Here is a 15,916-nt window from a genome sequence, read left to right on the forward strand (position 1 = left end):
AAGCTCGCTAACCAGAATTTCGTATTGATAAACTAAACACAATAATGAAGAGTTTCGCTTCTAGAGTTGTTCATTCGGTAGAGTAGGATATATTTACAATTTATATTTGGCCCAAGTAACCAAATGCTCGTAAAAAAAGATTTAGCTTAAGGGACGGGTAGGGTCTAACATTTTGGAAAATTATTTATTATTTACTTTGTATTTTCTCAAAGTAAAACATTTCAAGAATACTCTGTGAAATTTTCAAGCCTATCGGAACAAAACTCAGCAAGTTATGGACCTTTATCCTAGCTTATTTCATACTACGAAGAAGTGTGAGTGAGTGAGTGAGCAGCATACAAAGCATTCTGAATAGTCCGTTTTTAAGGAATACTTGAATGTTTACTCGACTCAACAGAAAAAACTTTGAAGCAGTTCTTTGTACAGATGCAGATTTGTATGCAGCGAGAAAGTTTTCTCAGAACTTGTTTTATATGTTCAAGTTTCCATAAAGTGATACACGTACTTTAGAGCTCTAATAAAGTGGATACTTTTCAGGAATTTTTGGTTGCTCAGAGAGACTACGCTAAAATTTTAATTTGATGTTATACCAATTTGAACATTCTTCAGAGAATTGTGCGCTTAGTCTAATCTAAATTATTAGAAAGAAAAACGCAAGGAAAATTTCTTAGTGTGACCTTAGCGCTTCCACAGCACAATATTTTCATTGATTCATTCAAAAATTTTCTAATTTATTAAACTCGCACCCGCGATGACCAATGAACTGGTAAATGACATCAGACCATTTTCTCCTGCCAACAGCGGTCTTCTAGAACAGTCACATGCATTCCGTCATTGAGTCATTTGGCAAGCAATAATTTAGATACCCAAGTAAGCACGTGGCTCGAAATGAAGAACCACATGAATCAAGTTTTCACACGCACACAACTCGTTGCGCGCCAAAAGATTCTTTCAACGATCTAGTATTCCTTTCTTTCGACGGCCAAACACTCAATGGAACTCGTTGCGCGCCAAACATCAATCGTAGATCTAGCAAGCATTGGCAACTTTTTCAACGGAAAATTCCATTCTCCATACAAAACAACTTTATGGATTTTTCCCACTTTTCCGGCAAATTTTCCAAAATTTTTGATGTACGAACCAGGTGGGGGTAAAAACTGATCAAACAAAAAAAAAAATCATCTCAATCCGTCCATCCGTTCTTACGTGATGCGATTACAAAGAATGATCTCTGCATTTTTATATATATAGATGTGAATTTTACGGAATTTGGATCCTTTTAAAAAGCAGTAATATCAAATATTGACTATTTAAATTTATTCTAGTAACATTTTTTTTTGTCAGATATTTTCATACAAAATATGTATTACCCTGTATAAAAGGCGGGTGGGTAATGTCACAGACATAACTGGAGGACGTGAATACGAATAAATCTGACATGTTTCTTTCTCACTTCCGGATAAAGATAATCATTCGTATTAGATTGTGTATATTTTGCAACTTTCATTGCTCCGCTTCTAGAATTTTAACGATGCATCTATACTACAAATTCTTTTGGAAATACTTTAGTGGTTCTAAAAAACTGTTTTGCGTAATTTGTCCAATGTGTAGAACTGTTAAAATTCAAGAACTAATATAGACATCTGGGGCACGCTCCGAATTCAGCTGCAAATTCAGGTCATAAATCTATTTCTAGAAGTAAGGAACTGAAGTTATTTTTAGAATTTTCTGAATTGCGTTATAGAACTGAATTCTAAACTTGATTTCCAAGTCCTAATATAGGAACTGAATTCAGTTCCAGCATCTAGTTCCAGAAATCTTGTTCACAATTCACTGTTCCAACATGTAGGTTCTGAATTCTGGAAATGAATGCTGAAACTGAATTGATTAATTAAATTCTGAAACTTAGTTTAGGAATTAAACTCTGGTTTTGAATTCATTTTTTGAATGAAGGTTCGGTGTTCAGACCTAATATTTAGTTTCAGAATCTAAAATTCATATCCTGAATTTTGTTTATTGATTCTGATAAAATCCTAAATCATATATCCGGATTGATTCGAATCCCTGAATAAGGAACTAAATTTAAAACCAGTTTCAAAATCCAGAAATAGAAGTATGAAACTAAATTTGGAACTTAAAATTAACTTCAGAATTCAGGTGGACCAGAATCTAGGTTTTCCACCCCATTATTACTGATGTTGGTGAAAGAATTTCAGTTCAGATAATCAGTTCCGTCTGACTTAACAATCCTCGGTTAAGATTTACCTATTACACTCGGTCAGTAGAACATCCGAACTGATACGTGCCTGACTGCCTCAAAACCGTCGTCCTGGTGCGAAAAAGGCAAGCAAACGTGGTGAGTTTTCCTCATTGTTTCCAAAAGTTTGAGAAAACATATTTTTTGAATTATTTATGGTGATTTTACACTGTTGAAAATTTATTCACAAATTCCTGATTATATTTCTGATAGCATGGAGAAAAAATTATGTTGTTGCATTAAGTATAACATGAGGTATTCACAATCAAAAACTTATCACTCTCCCAGAGGGTAAATTTTGAAAAGGCGCCCCATAGTAAAGTAAGTCGTATTCACGACAAAAAAAACTGTATTTATCAATATTCACTAACAACATGAAATGTTTATAATGGAATGATGTTAAATGTATGCATGGTACCTAGTAATTTTGATCGTAGGTCACTAGAATATACAACGGCGACATTAAATATACAATGTTTTTTTTATGAAAAAATTGAAATCAATTTGAATTTCAATTCCATATACTAATTCAGTTAGAAAATGTCGATATGGGTTTTCAACGCAAATGCCATAACTTTGACAATAAAAATTCGTGATGACTTTCATGAATATCAATTTCAATTAGTCTCAAATTATATTTTGAATGTATGTCAATGCTGATCATAAAATAGGTTCACAAACGATTTTCAGCTCAATTCGTGATTTGTCCGTTGATAAGAAAACTTTCATCGCGTCACTGCAATCAATCCCTAGAAGAGAGTTTAAACGAAAAAAAATTATTGTTTATCTCCTACTTTTTGTAAAATGTTTATAAATCTGCATTAAATTTAGGATTAGGGATTTTTCGGATTCACAGACTTTTGCAACCCTGTCTGAAGATAGTTGAAATTTTTACCTGGCATCTCTGATTAGGATTCAAGTTTAATGCGAAGACGCATTGTAAACTAGATGAAAAGAATACCAGCCTATGTTTTGACACATGAATTTGTTTGTTTTAAAATAATAAAAATATATGATTTTGAAGAAGATATTCAGAGCGGTAAGTTACTTAATTTTCAATTTGGTAAAGCAATAATGTGATAAAATCAGTCCACGAATTACTTGAGCGTTGTTAAAGAAATAAACTAAAATGAATTAGCTGATAAATTTCACCAATTATTAGCAAAAAAACTACAACATTTATTGTAAATCCTGCCAACGTGTGTTGTGTAGTAACGACATCCACTTTGAACCTTTTCGCATTAATCAGTTTTTTATTATAACAAACTTATTTTTTTAAGTTCTGTATATTGTTTGTTAGAAAATGTTTCCTGGCTCTTTGAACGGTTTTAACTTTTGGAGTTATTGGTTGAATTATTACGATTAAAGCGATGCCAAACTGTGTTGAAACTCGAGCTCCAAATAAAATGTTTAACTGCCAACTTAAACTGTGTTAGAGGGTGTGTCAAAAACGGTTGCGATTTTTAGCCAGTTGTCAATTATCAGATGATCTACTTTTTTCATTGGATTGTGTGATTAATCGGAGTATTCGATCTCGTAACACATATTTAATGCATTCTGACCTATTTGTTAGTACTGAAGCATTTTAGTTTATACGTCTACTTCAAAGGCTAAGTAAATTTGACGCTCAGGGAACGGGTATAGCGTGATGGGATAGTCGATGCCTATCACGCAGCCCGCCTGGGTTCGATTCCCAACCCCGCACATAGGACCAGAAAGATTTTCTGGTCCGAAGAGGCGAATGACCTTAAGATGTTAAAACCTCTATAATTGAAACAAAAAAAAAATGACGCATATTTAAATCATTCTTGTTATTTCAAGTGTACGCTCTGAAAATAAGGGTTTGAAACTGTTTACACGCTTCACACTGTAATTCTGGAACCGGAAACCGGATCGAATGTTCCATAGGACAAGAATGTTCGTCCAGCAATGTCAGCGATTATATTGCCTTTCTTCATGATAAAAGTCCAAAATCTTGTAAATTTACGTCCCGATGAATCCACAAGTGTCATAATTTTACAACCAAAAGTATGTAAAAATAAATCATGCCTGGATTTTTACAACTCTACAACTCATTCAGCTGAATTTGACATCTAAGCAGACACAAAATTTATTGCTACACAATAAAATGCAAATTCACGTTCGATTTACTGGGAAAATCACGTAAGATGGTTTCAAATGTCAAATTGAATATTTTACGTGACGAAAATGTATGTTATGCGAGCATCTCCTAAAATGAAAGTGATGGTTTTGGCCGGGGATTCCAATTCGTTCTAATTCTGATTTGAAAATCAAGTACTGCTGACTTTACTATGGAGTGCCTTTTCAAAATTGGCTATATGGAAGAATGGGCAGAACTTAATCCTGAATATCTCGACTTGTATTAATAACAGCAACATAATTCTTTCACTACTTCATCAAAAATATGATCAGGAATTTAGGATGATATTTTGAACAGTGTGAGATAACCACAAACAACTCAAAATTAAAGTTTTCCCAAAATTTGAAAACAACGCGGAAAACTTTTTACTTTCGTTTGGTTTTTTCGCGCAAGGACGACGATTTTGAGGTAGTCAGGTACATTACATATCTTCTACTGAATGTTGAAAAAGGGGAATCGTGGTCGATCATTTGTTCTTGTGCGTTGGATAGAAGCAGACGTCGGGGTGAGAAGATGCATTCAAACAGCGTCACCGGAGAGCGCACCTTCTGCGTGGTTAAAAACCTCAAACGCTCAGGTCGTAGTTCTCATTTGCCTTCCGGTCGTCAAGACGAGAAGACACATTAAACCAGTTCCGCATCATTTGGCACTGCGAGCGGATGTGTCGGTTTGTTCGCAAAGCTAGTTTCAATTCAAGCAAGAACGCAACCTCATACAACAGAGCTGCTGGTCGTTTGCATTGAAGAGAAACAAATTATATAAAATCAGCCGTTCTAATGGTTCTAAATGTTATCTAAAGAACTATTAAGATAACTTCTTTGCAAATCGAAGGTAAAAATCAACAGTTTAGTGAAAATACAAAATAAATTGATTTGCTTTGTGCACTTTTCGCTATGCTAAGATCGTTCGAGAAAAATGTTCCGAACTGTGCTAAATATCGTAGAGAATTTCACAACTTGGTCCTTCTAAAAGTCAGAAATGAATCTCCTGTACAGCATGTAGTTTCTTTCAATGAAATATGCAAATCTGAAATGAGATAATCGACGTCAAAAATCGTTTAAAATTTTAGTAGTGAAAAGGGGGAAAGTTTCGCAATTCACACAATCGATCAACTATCAATTCGAATTCGAAAGTATAAAGAAATCGTGTCAGTTTTATTCGTATTCACGACATCCAGTTATGTCAAACACACCCGTACTTTTTGAAATTTCAATTACCCTAACTATAAGATACAATAACAAAATTTATTAATTTATGGAAGCTCTAAATTTAATGGATTTTGCATCCTTTTAATTGGCAGAAATATCAAATAATGACTATATAAATTTATTCTAGCAACTAGTAACAATTTTTGTTACCAGATATTTTCAAACAAAATCTGTATACGACAGATCGATTGTTATTTCCCGACACTAATTCTAATTTCGAATCTTTCATAAAAAATTTGTAATTTTGTGTAATTTCTTTTTCTACTTTCAGTTAAAAAAAATGTACCCGAATAAAAAGTTTTAATACATTGCCAAACGAGGTAAGTTTTTCTCGAAGATTTTCTTACGTTTTCAATTATTATAGCACTGCAATTATTATAGCACTTGATACTTTGAAATGAGGCGCAGTTTTAGCTAAATTTAACTACTCGATTTAATATAACTGCTCGATTGTAAAATTTTAAATGAAAGTTGAACTTATTCACGAGATGGTTCGCAGCCTAGGAGTACACAGGCGTGTAAACTTACATGTTTTAACTCTAGAGACAGTTCGCTTACCATGTTCACTTCAATGAATCAAAAGTTCATTTTCAACTGAAAATTGGCCGTTTTTCAAGCCTATTTTTGGGATTCTTTTTGCCGAAAACCCGTTAGTTCCTATCTTTTTGAATACATTTGAATAATTTTCGAAATATTTGAGAATATTTTCGGTGATCATCAGGAACAGCGCTTTAGAAGAGGTCGTTTATCTCATATCAAAAAACCTTAGACGATTTTATTTGTATTTGGAACTAAAATATAGAAAAAAAAAAACGTCAAAAAATGTAATAAAAATTTTTTTTTCAATGTTTTACTTCCAAACACAAACAAAATCGTCTATGGTTAACGTTCGTATCCATACTGTATTTTATCGTATTGTACTGTATTTTTGCCCAAATACTGCGTACTGTTTTTACCCTTAAATGTATTGTATTTAAAAGAGTTTTAAATCATTAACACATCGATTTTTGACTTTCCGCAATACAAAATGTCAGAAGTAAAAGTGGCAACACGTAGTGAATATATATGGTCACTTGTCTACATACTTTATACTGTTCAAATTTCATCACATGAAGTCATTTTGCATTGATTCTCTGTACTGATAAAAATCGACACTTTGGACTTACACTCCATTTTGAAGCTTATGATTCGACACATCAATGGCAAGTGTAAAGTAAGTCATCATCAATCCTCAAGTTGAATCATCGATTCGATTTTGTGCGTCAATTGTCAACTTGCGATTCTCTCTTGGTAAATTCCACACAGCAACGATCATTGCCAGACTGTATATAGTCTGTTAATGGCCGTGAAATACTCAGAGTGGATGATGAAGTGGAGCGAAGAAATGTAGTAAAATTCTCTCACGGTTCATGCATTGAGAGACTCGAGTTCTTGTAGCATCTTCTACCGGATTTAAAATGTTGTATACAATATAGATAGCAATATAGCAGCTTCTGTCAAATTTTCGGCAATCACCAACACTGCCGATGTATGTTATCTCTGTTATTAGCTTTGTGATATTAACGAATTTGCGCAATAGATGATTTTTATCATTCAATTTATAATCTTGAAGGACAAGCAATAACATAGAAGACCCCAGCCCCTCCAATAATTTCAAAATCGAAGAGTCAAAGAACTCAAAACTCGTATACAGTCAAAATCGAAGAGAGAAAGTCGACGAATTCAGTTCAACCATATAAGAACTGATCTGTCGAAGGACCAAGAATGGTTTTTATCGTATCAAAGAACGCTCATTAGTAACTCTTCACACGATTCAATCAGTGCTATCAAAGAGAGACGGTTATCTTCTCCGCAACATTTAACATAGAGTCTGAGAATCGAAGGTTAGCACGCTGCTGTGGGGATCCTCTCTGAAGCATCAAACTGTCGCTTATTCTCGTTTCGCGATCCGATTCTGTATGGGCATTGGATAATTGCGATAGAATCATTTTACTATTGCCGCTTATTCTAACTATGTGCATATACCCTTTGTATAAGTTGAGTCTATGAAAATGTCTGTGAATGCTCCACACAAGGGTTTTGAAATATTGCAACCTAATATGAAAATCATCAAGTTAAATCATCGATTCGATTTTCTGCGATAATTGTCAACTGGCGATTCTCTCTTTCGGGAAATTCCACACAGCAACGATCATTATCAGACTATAAATTTTTGTCGTGAATACGACTTACTTTACTATGGGGCGTCTTTTCAAAATTTACCCCGTACAAGAATGGGTAGAACTTAATCGTGAATATCTCTTGTTGTATTTAACCTAACAACATAACTTTTTGTACAAGCTATTAGAAATATGGTCAGAAATTTGTGATTAAATTTTCAACAGTGTGAGATAACCATAAATAACTCAAAAACAAAGTTTTTTAAAACTTTTGTAAACATTGAGGAAAACTCATTACGTTTGCTTGCCTTTTTCGCACAGGGACGACAGTTTTCCGGTAGTCTCAGACGAAGCGAGTAGTCAGCAGCAGTCAAAACTTATGTGCCTTCTGTGTGGTATACGAGGTCTGTTCAAAAAGCTCCCGGATTTTTTTAATTGCGCGCGTCTGGAGAGTCCGGTGGTCAAAAATTTTTTTTATTGTGTTGGTACATATGTCCCTAATGTATGGTGAAATTTTCAGCTGTATTCATTGTTTACATTCTGTCTTGTAGCGGCTGGTGTAGACGTGTTTTTTGAGATCGGCGATTTTTGTTAGTTTAAACAATGGAAGAATTGAAGAGTCAAAGAATTTGTATTAAATTTTGCGTGAAAAATGAAATAAAGTGTAACCAAGTGTGCGAAATGTTACAGAGAGCCTACGGTGAGTCTGCTATGAAAAAAACAAGTGTTTACGAGTGGTATAAGATTCCAAGATGGCCGCGAAGACGTTGAAGACGACGAACGCTCCGGTCGACCCAGCACGTCAATAATCGATGAAAATGTGGGAAAAGTGGAAAAAATGATTATGGATGATCGCCGAATCACTATTAGAGAAGTTACTGATGAAGTTGTCATATCAGTTGGCTCATGCCATCATATTTTTTCAAATGTTTTGGGCATGAAACGAGTGGCAGCAAAATTCGTTCCAAAACTGCTGAATTTTGATCAAAAAAACAAACGCATTACCATCGCTCAGGAGCTGTTAAACGACGTCAACGACGATCCAAATTCACTTGAAAGGGTCATAACTGGTGATGAAACATGGGTGTACGGTTATGATGTCGAAACAAAAGCACAATCGTCCACGTGGAAGCACCCAACGTCATCAAGACAAAAATCGCCGAGCTCAAAAAAACACGTCTACACCAGCCGCTACAAGACAGAATGTAAACAATGAATACAGCTGAAAATTTCACCATACATTAGGGACATATGTACCAACACAATAAAAAAATTTGACCACCGGACTCTCTAGACGCGCGCAATTAAAAAATTCCGGGAACTTTTTGAACAGAACTCGTAAAGCCTCAAACACTCAGCAAAACAATGATGTGAGTTCTAAATCTGGATTTTGTAACCAGAATTTTGAAACTGACTTTAAAACCAGAATTTAATGCCTGATTGCAGTTTCTGAGTTCATTACCCTTACTTAGATTAAGCATGCTGGAATCAAATGCAGGAACTTGGCTTCTGGAACAAGATTTTGGAACTGGATTCAATGCTTCAAGTCAGGTTCGAAATTCATGTTTAGTATTCCGTTCTAGAATTGAATTTGAATCTAAAATAATGAACTGAATTATTGATCTGAATTCCGAAGCTGAATTTTACAACTGAATTCGGAGCTAGTCCCATGTTCCGAATTCGGTTCCAGTCATACTACAGCGAAGATGCTCCGTTATATTTTTGGAAGCGAAACAATAAAAGTTGTGCAATTCACACAATCAATCAATTAATATGAACGAATATTGATATGCGGAGGTGTGAATGAAGCATGTTTGTTTTGCCCGTATTCACGTCCTCCAGTTATGTCTCTGACATTACCCACCCACCTTTTTTGTCGGGAATACGACTTACTTTACTATGGGGTGCCTTTTCAAAATTAGCCATATGGAAGAATGGGCAGAACTTAATCGTGAATATCTCGACTTGTATTAATGGCAGCAACATAATTCTTTCACCATTTCATCCAAATATGATCAGGAATTTAGGAGAATATTTTGAACAGTGTGAGATAACCACAAACAACTCGAAAATTAAGTTTTCTCAAAATTTGAAAACAACGCGGAAAACTCTTTACTTTCGCTTGGGTTTTTCGCGCAAGGACGACGATTTTGAGGTAGTCAGGCACATATCTTCATCTGAATGCTTATAAAAGTGGAACCGTGGTCGAAAATCGATCATTTCTTCTTGTGTGTTGGATGGAAGCAGACGTCGCACAGTGGTCCAAAAACTGGAAAAAGACGGTCAAAAGTCTGTACGGACTTTCTCTAATTTTTTAGAGCTAACGTGTCTTCGAAGAAGTTTTACAAGAGTATATTACGCTTCTTTTGAAAGTGCACCTTTCAAATCATTTTTTCAAAAATCTGTGATCAAGCCAAAAACCTATCTGTGCCAAATCTGTGCACGTTTCCCCGTTTCCATAATTGCTGATCGGAATCATTTTGGTAAGCAAAAAAAAAAGGTCTCATTATTTTCTACCGCTCTGTAATTTTTTATGCTAAACTGTGATCGATTTTAAAAATCTGTTACCATTTTCAGAAATCATTGAAAATCTGCCATTTTTTAAATCTATGGAAAAAGTTGATTAATCTGTGAACCTGGCATCCCTGCTTACCAGTGCGGTGAACTGGTGAGCTGCGGTTCTTTTAAAAAGAGCTGTGAGCTATCAGCTATCGGAAATATGATCAGGAATTTGTGACTAAATTTTCAACAGCATGAAAAACCCCTAAAAATAATTCAAAAACAAAGTTTTCTAAAACTTTTGCAAAAAAATCATCACGCTTGCTTGCCGTTTTAGTATCCGGACGACGGTTTTGAGGTAGTCAGGCACATATCAGGATCTACTGAACAAATAGAAAAGGACATTTTTGAATAAAAACTGTTCATTTTTTTTATTGCTACAGACGAAACTGGATGTCGAGGTGAGGTTCTACCACCAACAACAGTAAGAACAAATCAAGTATAAAGCGTGAAAGTCTCATTTGGACTTCGGTCGTCAGGAGGAGCAGTCGGCAATGAAAGTAAACCTTTTGCGTGGTGTAAAGCCTCAAACGCTCAGGTCACAGAGCCAGTTTTCAGGATAATTTGATAAGCTTTCTGTATAATTTTAGCTATGAGAACAACAGCTATTTAGAACAATAATTGTATACCCAAAGAATTATGCGAAATTTTCTTCACTATACTGTACACGGCCCATTTTTCAACCACTTGTAGTTTGTAGTAGAACTTTCTGCTGATTTGCTATATATGCTTTCAGAACCACCATAATTTTATCATAAAGAACTATACTGATTGTTCCGTAATATTTAATTGTGTGTCAGAATCTGTAATGTAACTAATCTGTACTTTAGTTTAGGAGTATCGTTTCAAATTCTAGTAGTGAAAAAGAGGATAGCTTGCACAATGCACACAATCGATCAACTAATTGATATTCGAAAGTATAAACAAAGAGTGTCCGTTTTATTCGTATTCACGACATCCAGTTATGTCTCTGACATTACAAACCCGTACTTCTGTCGTGAATACGACTTACTTTACTATGGGGAGCCTTTTCAAAATTTACTCTCTGAGAGAGTGATAAGTTTTTGATCTCGAATATCTCTTGTCGTATCTAACGTATCAACATCATTTTCGCTACATGCCATCTGAAATATGATCATCAATTTATGATAACATTTTCAATTGTATGACATAATCATAAATTATTCAAAAGTGAAGTTTTCTGAAATGTTTGGTATCAACGAGTATGAAAGAAGCGAACTTACAACGCGTGTTTGCCTTTCTCGTACCCGAGCCGACGGTTTTGATGAAGTAAGCAACATTTCATTTATGCATTTCCTACTGGATAGGTAAAGGAGGTTAACACTTGAAATATTTCGTTCATTCTTGTATGCGCAGTTGACTGAATAGGAAGTGAAGCAAGTGCATCATTTCGGTTGGTGGAGGTCCACAGCTCAGATTCAGTTCCAGTATCGAGAATTCAGTTCTAGATGCAGAATCAAGCATTCAGTTCTGCTGCATGACGTTTTTTTGTGCATTGTTTGCAGTGTGTGTTTCACTTTAAACAAGAGCGATTGCGTCATCCAGCTGCTGGTCGTTTGCATTGGAGAAAAATACAACGAAAAGTGAACAAAAGTGAGTGAGTGGGCTCTAAATGCTATCTAAAGAACTTTTAGAATTACGTTTCCATTGAAATATGCAAAACGGAAGTGAAAACTATTAGTTTAGTGAAGGTTTGCAGTCTGATAGGTTCTAATTAGAAAGTTTTCGCATATTTTTACGTAAATACGTCTCAGTTTACTATGGAGCGCCTTTCAAGAGTGGCAAGTGGTAAGTTTTTGATCGTGAATATCTTTTGTTCCATTTAACATAATTTTCTCTCCACGTATTAAAGATGTGATCAACAATATGTGATAGAATTTTCAGTAGCATGAGGTAACCACAGTTCTAAACCTCAGTTCTGAATTCCAGTTCTAGAGCTCACTTCTGGATTTCAGATTAAGAATACAAGACCAGATTTTCTTTTTCATTTCCACAATCCAGATCTTAACTTTAATTTCTCGTCCAGAATCCAAGGCCAGAATCGAGTTCCGGAATTCTGAATCTGTACCTGAAACCGAATTTTAGAACTCGATTCTGCGCCTAGATTCTGGAATTAAGATCATGGTCTCGATTTTAGACCTGGGCTCTAGAACTAAATTTCAGAAATGAACACTGGACTTAGATCTGAAATTTGAATCTGAATTCTGGAACTTCAGTCCGAAATCTAGGATTATAGTTCAGGTTCAAAATTCAATTGTATTTACAGAACTCAGTTCAAAAAACACTCCAGAATCCATGTTCAAAATTCAATTCAGTACAGGAATAGAATTTGGTTCAAGAGTTTATTTTAAAATCTAGAAGAGTAACTGAAATCAGGAAATAGAATCTGAAGATTTTTGAACTGAATTAATTTGAATTTCGGAGCTGAGCTCGGGATCCGAATTTTAAAACTGAATCCTGAACCGGAATTCCGTAGCTAACACTCAGGTACATAGTACATTAGTAGGATTCAGGTTGAGAATTCAGTGCCGAGCCAGAATCCTGGTCTCGAATTTGGTTCCACAACACAGATTCAGTAATCAGTTCAGCAATCCAGAATTAAGTTCTAGAATTCAGTTCCGAAATCTATAGCATCAAAATTGAGAATACAGATTCAAAATTCAGTTCTAGCAGTCGGCTTCAAAATTTTGTTCCAAAAACCAAGGTCCAAAATTCAGATTCCCTAATGTCAAAGAAACTGAACCATTCATTTTATTCGTATTCACGTCATCCGGTAATGTCTCTGACATTACCTACCCGTCTTTTTATTCAAGATTCTAAAAACAAGTGGATTAAAACTGTTTTTTGTATTTCATCTTCTGAGTTCTACCATTATAAAATAGATTTTTTCCGAATTTTTTTTATTCAAAATTTTGTTTGAAACACTGAACTAACATTGTACTTGTTGTGTGAATTGCTATGAACCAATTCATATACAGAAACAAATTGTGGTTCTGAAAAAAAAATCGAGCATTGAAAACTTCCAATCTTCAAATTCATGAAGGCGATCCGTTTTCAACCCCACTTGGTTCTGATTTGGACTATAGCAACTCATTCAATTATAATAGCTTCACTTGCTGGCAAGCAGATCGGTTTTCACTAACTAACCAAACCCAGCCGCGAACGGGGCAAAGCGCCTAGCGAGGTTAATGAGTTATAACATTGGCTGTGCGTTTGAAATCTGCCACGCAAGTGAAATTGCTACATTCGTCTTTTTTTTGCTGGTTAACTAGCAATCCCCGTGACACCGGCCACTTATAATACACGAAGCAAGGAGACGAAAAGTGCACACAGGTCCCCTGGTTCGGCCATTTTTACGTTTACAAATAGCCTGTCAGCGAGAACACCGAGAGACAGATTAGTGACCCTTTTGCCGAGCGACGATAAGAAAAGCAATCGAAGCAACCCGTTTGCACCTTGCGTCACCATTTTCGGATTACGTCGAATTCTTGTCGTGTAACATTTTCAATAAACTTTATTCGTAGCGTATCGAAAGCATTTGATCGTTTAACTGGTACTCTCTATCTACAAATAGTCCGAACCCGCCGATGCAGCCGAGTCCGGCCGTTTAGCAGGGGCAGCACGTGGAGACTGTTCTGCGTGAGCTATTTGAGCTTGAAACACTGCCTGACTGACCAGCAATTTCACTTTCGCCTGTTCGACCGGAGGAAGTGTTTTGGTTGATTTTGCCATACTCTGGAAAAACATATCAATCTCATCCAGATCGTGGTAAGCTGATCCGGATGGGCGCGGCCTTTCCAAGAATTTGAAGTACTTTCTTTCGGGACTTCGTTTTCGCTTGGTAACTGTTGAAGTCGGTGGTGGTTCGGCATTTTTTTCCTGTCGACTTTTATCATTGCTAGCAGTTGGATCCGGGCCTTCCAATCCCGTTTGACTGGCGGAAATTTCATTCTTAACAAAAGGCATTTCCACCAGTGGATCGCAGTCCCGAGTGTTCGCATCCAGATAATCATCGATGGTGCTGTCGTCCTCATCGTAGAATTCTTCATCGTCCGGACCATCACGGCGTCCTCTTTTCCAGTATATATGAGGTAGCAGAAAGGACAAACTTTCTTCGTACTTATACGGAGGTAGCGGCTTGGCACCTTCCTCTGCCGACCGTTTGCGGCGGTTTAGAGCGTTCGAAAAACAGCGACGTAACTTTTCCCACACGTTCTGTACGGCTCTTCCTAGAAAAAATTCAAATCGAAATTGAACTCGCTTACATACTGGCAACTCTGGCCGGCCGGTCGAGTCAATCGAAAAATAAACTCACCACGCATATTAATCTCTCTACCGATTTCTTCCCACCCGGCGATTCGCCTTTGCTTATCTCGGTAGAGCGGTGAATTATGATCGTACAGGTAGCTTCGTTTTCGCACTTGTTCAATCACTAGTTCTTCCATTTTTTGTTTACGTTTTTTTGTTTGTTTGTTACTTGAAATAAAACATCCAGTATCAAAGCGGAGCAACTGACTCACTTCTGTGTGTCAGCGTAGTCGTGGCACGTCACGTACTGGATGACAGCGAGTACCGCATGAGCGGCGCTGTGAGAGACAATGCCAATGCGAGAATAGCATGACGAAACAAACAAATACACAAACAGCAAACGGCGTAACCTCACGTGATGTGTTCTCGGGGCTGATTACATTTGCACACTGGGGTGCTCAAGTGACAGCGGTGAGTGGCTCACGGATGGAACTCAGTGCGTTCGTTGAGTTGTCACGTTTGCGATTAGGCATGATGCATCCATTCTCGACCGGGTTGCCTGTTTGTTTTTAGTCCAATGATTGTGCGACGATAGTTTTTATTTGTATTTACTCAGACAGTTATCATTTGTTCTGGGTTTTGAAACGAAATTGTGTGATTCAGAATGTAACAATCGACACGGATTAAATGCCATTAACGTTGGGCACCGCAAATAAATCATAAATATGAGTCTCTTTCAATCAATTGAACAGAATGAAAAGTCTCACATTTTGAGTCGATTCCAATTAACACTTTACATCTCGCGCCTCTATGGTTGGGTTATTTTTTCACTTCGAAAGGTTCGATAGACGACTGTGGTTGTATCAGCCATCAATGGTTATATTCTCCGCTATTTTAGATACAATTCGCATACAATACATGTAAGACACATGTCTTACATGTAAGACACATTTATGATGCTATAGTTGAGGAAAAATCTTATCATAAGTCATCATCGGGGTAAATTAAAGCAAAATAATCATAATAAAATGAATAAATGTGCCTTATAAATTTGAGAGGTAAAAAATAATTATTTGTTGCTCTAGCTAGAAATTAGAGATAATGATTTTGTGTTAAAAATGTATTGAATTTTCAAGAGTATTTCCAGATATAAAACCTGTTTTAATCCACCTAGTGGTGTGATGATGCCTTTCTCATATCAATCATACTATCATATATAATACTGTGGTATTCTTCAAAATAGTTTTCTTCGATTCTTGAAAGAATAACCGGAATCGGTTTGTTTGACCGTCTACTGATAAAA

At 36.1% G+C, this 15,916-nt stretch overlaps 1 protein-coding gene across 1 annotated transcript; it reads right to left on the minus strand.

Moving 5' to 3' along the window:
- Nucleotides 1–13,203: 13,203 nt before the first annotated feature.
- On the minus strand, nt 13,204–15,193 carry LOC131439945 (uncharacterized). The gene is made up of 2 exons (XM_058611059.1): nt 14,681–15,193; nt 13,204–14,594 (listed from the first exon to the last, which is right to left on the minus strand). Exons 1-2 carry the CDS (start codon nt 14,808–14,810, stop codon nt 13,930–13,932), a joined length of 795 nt encoding a protein of 264 aa, XP_058467042.1. The 5' UTR covers nt 14,811–15,193; the 3' UTR covers nt 13,204–13,929.
- Between the last annotated feature and the right edge of the window lie 723 nt (nt 15,194–15,916).

This window comes from Malaya genurostris, unplaced genomic scaffold (genome assembly GCF_030247185.1).
Source record: "Malaya genurostris strain Urasoe2022 unplaced genomic scaffold, Malgen_1.1 HiC_scaffold_20, whole genome shotgun sequence".
Lineage (NCBI taxonomy): Eukaryota > Metazoa > Arthropoda > Insecta > Diptera > Culicidae > Malaya > Malaya genurostris.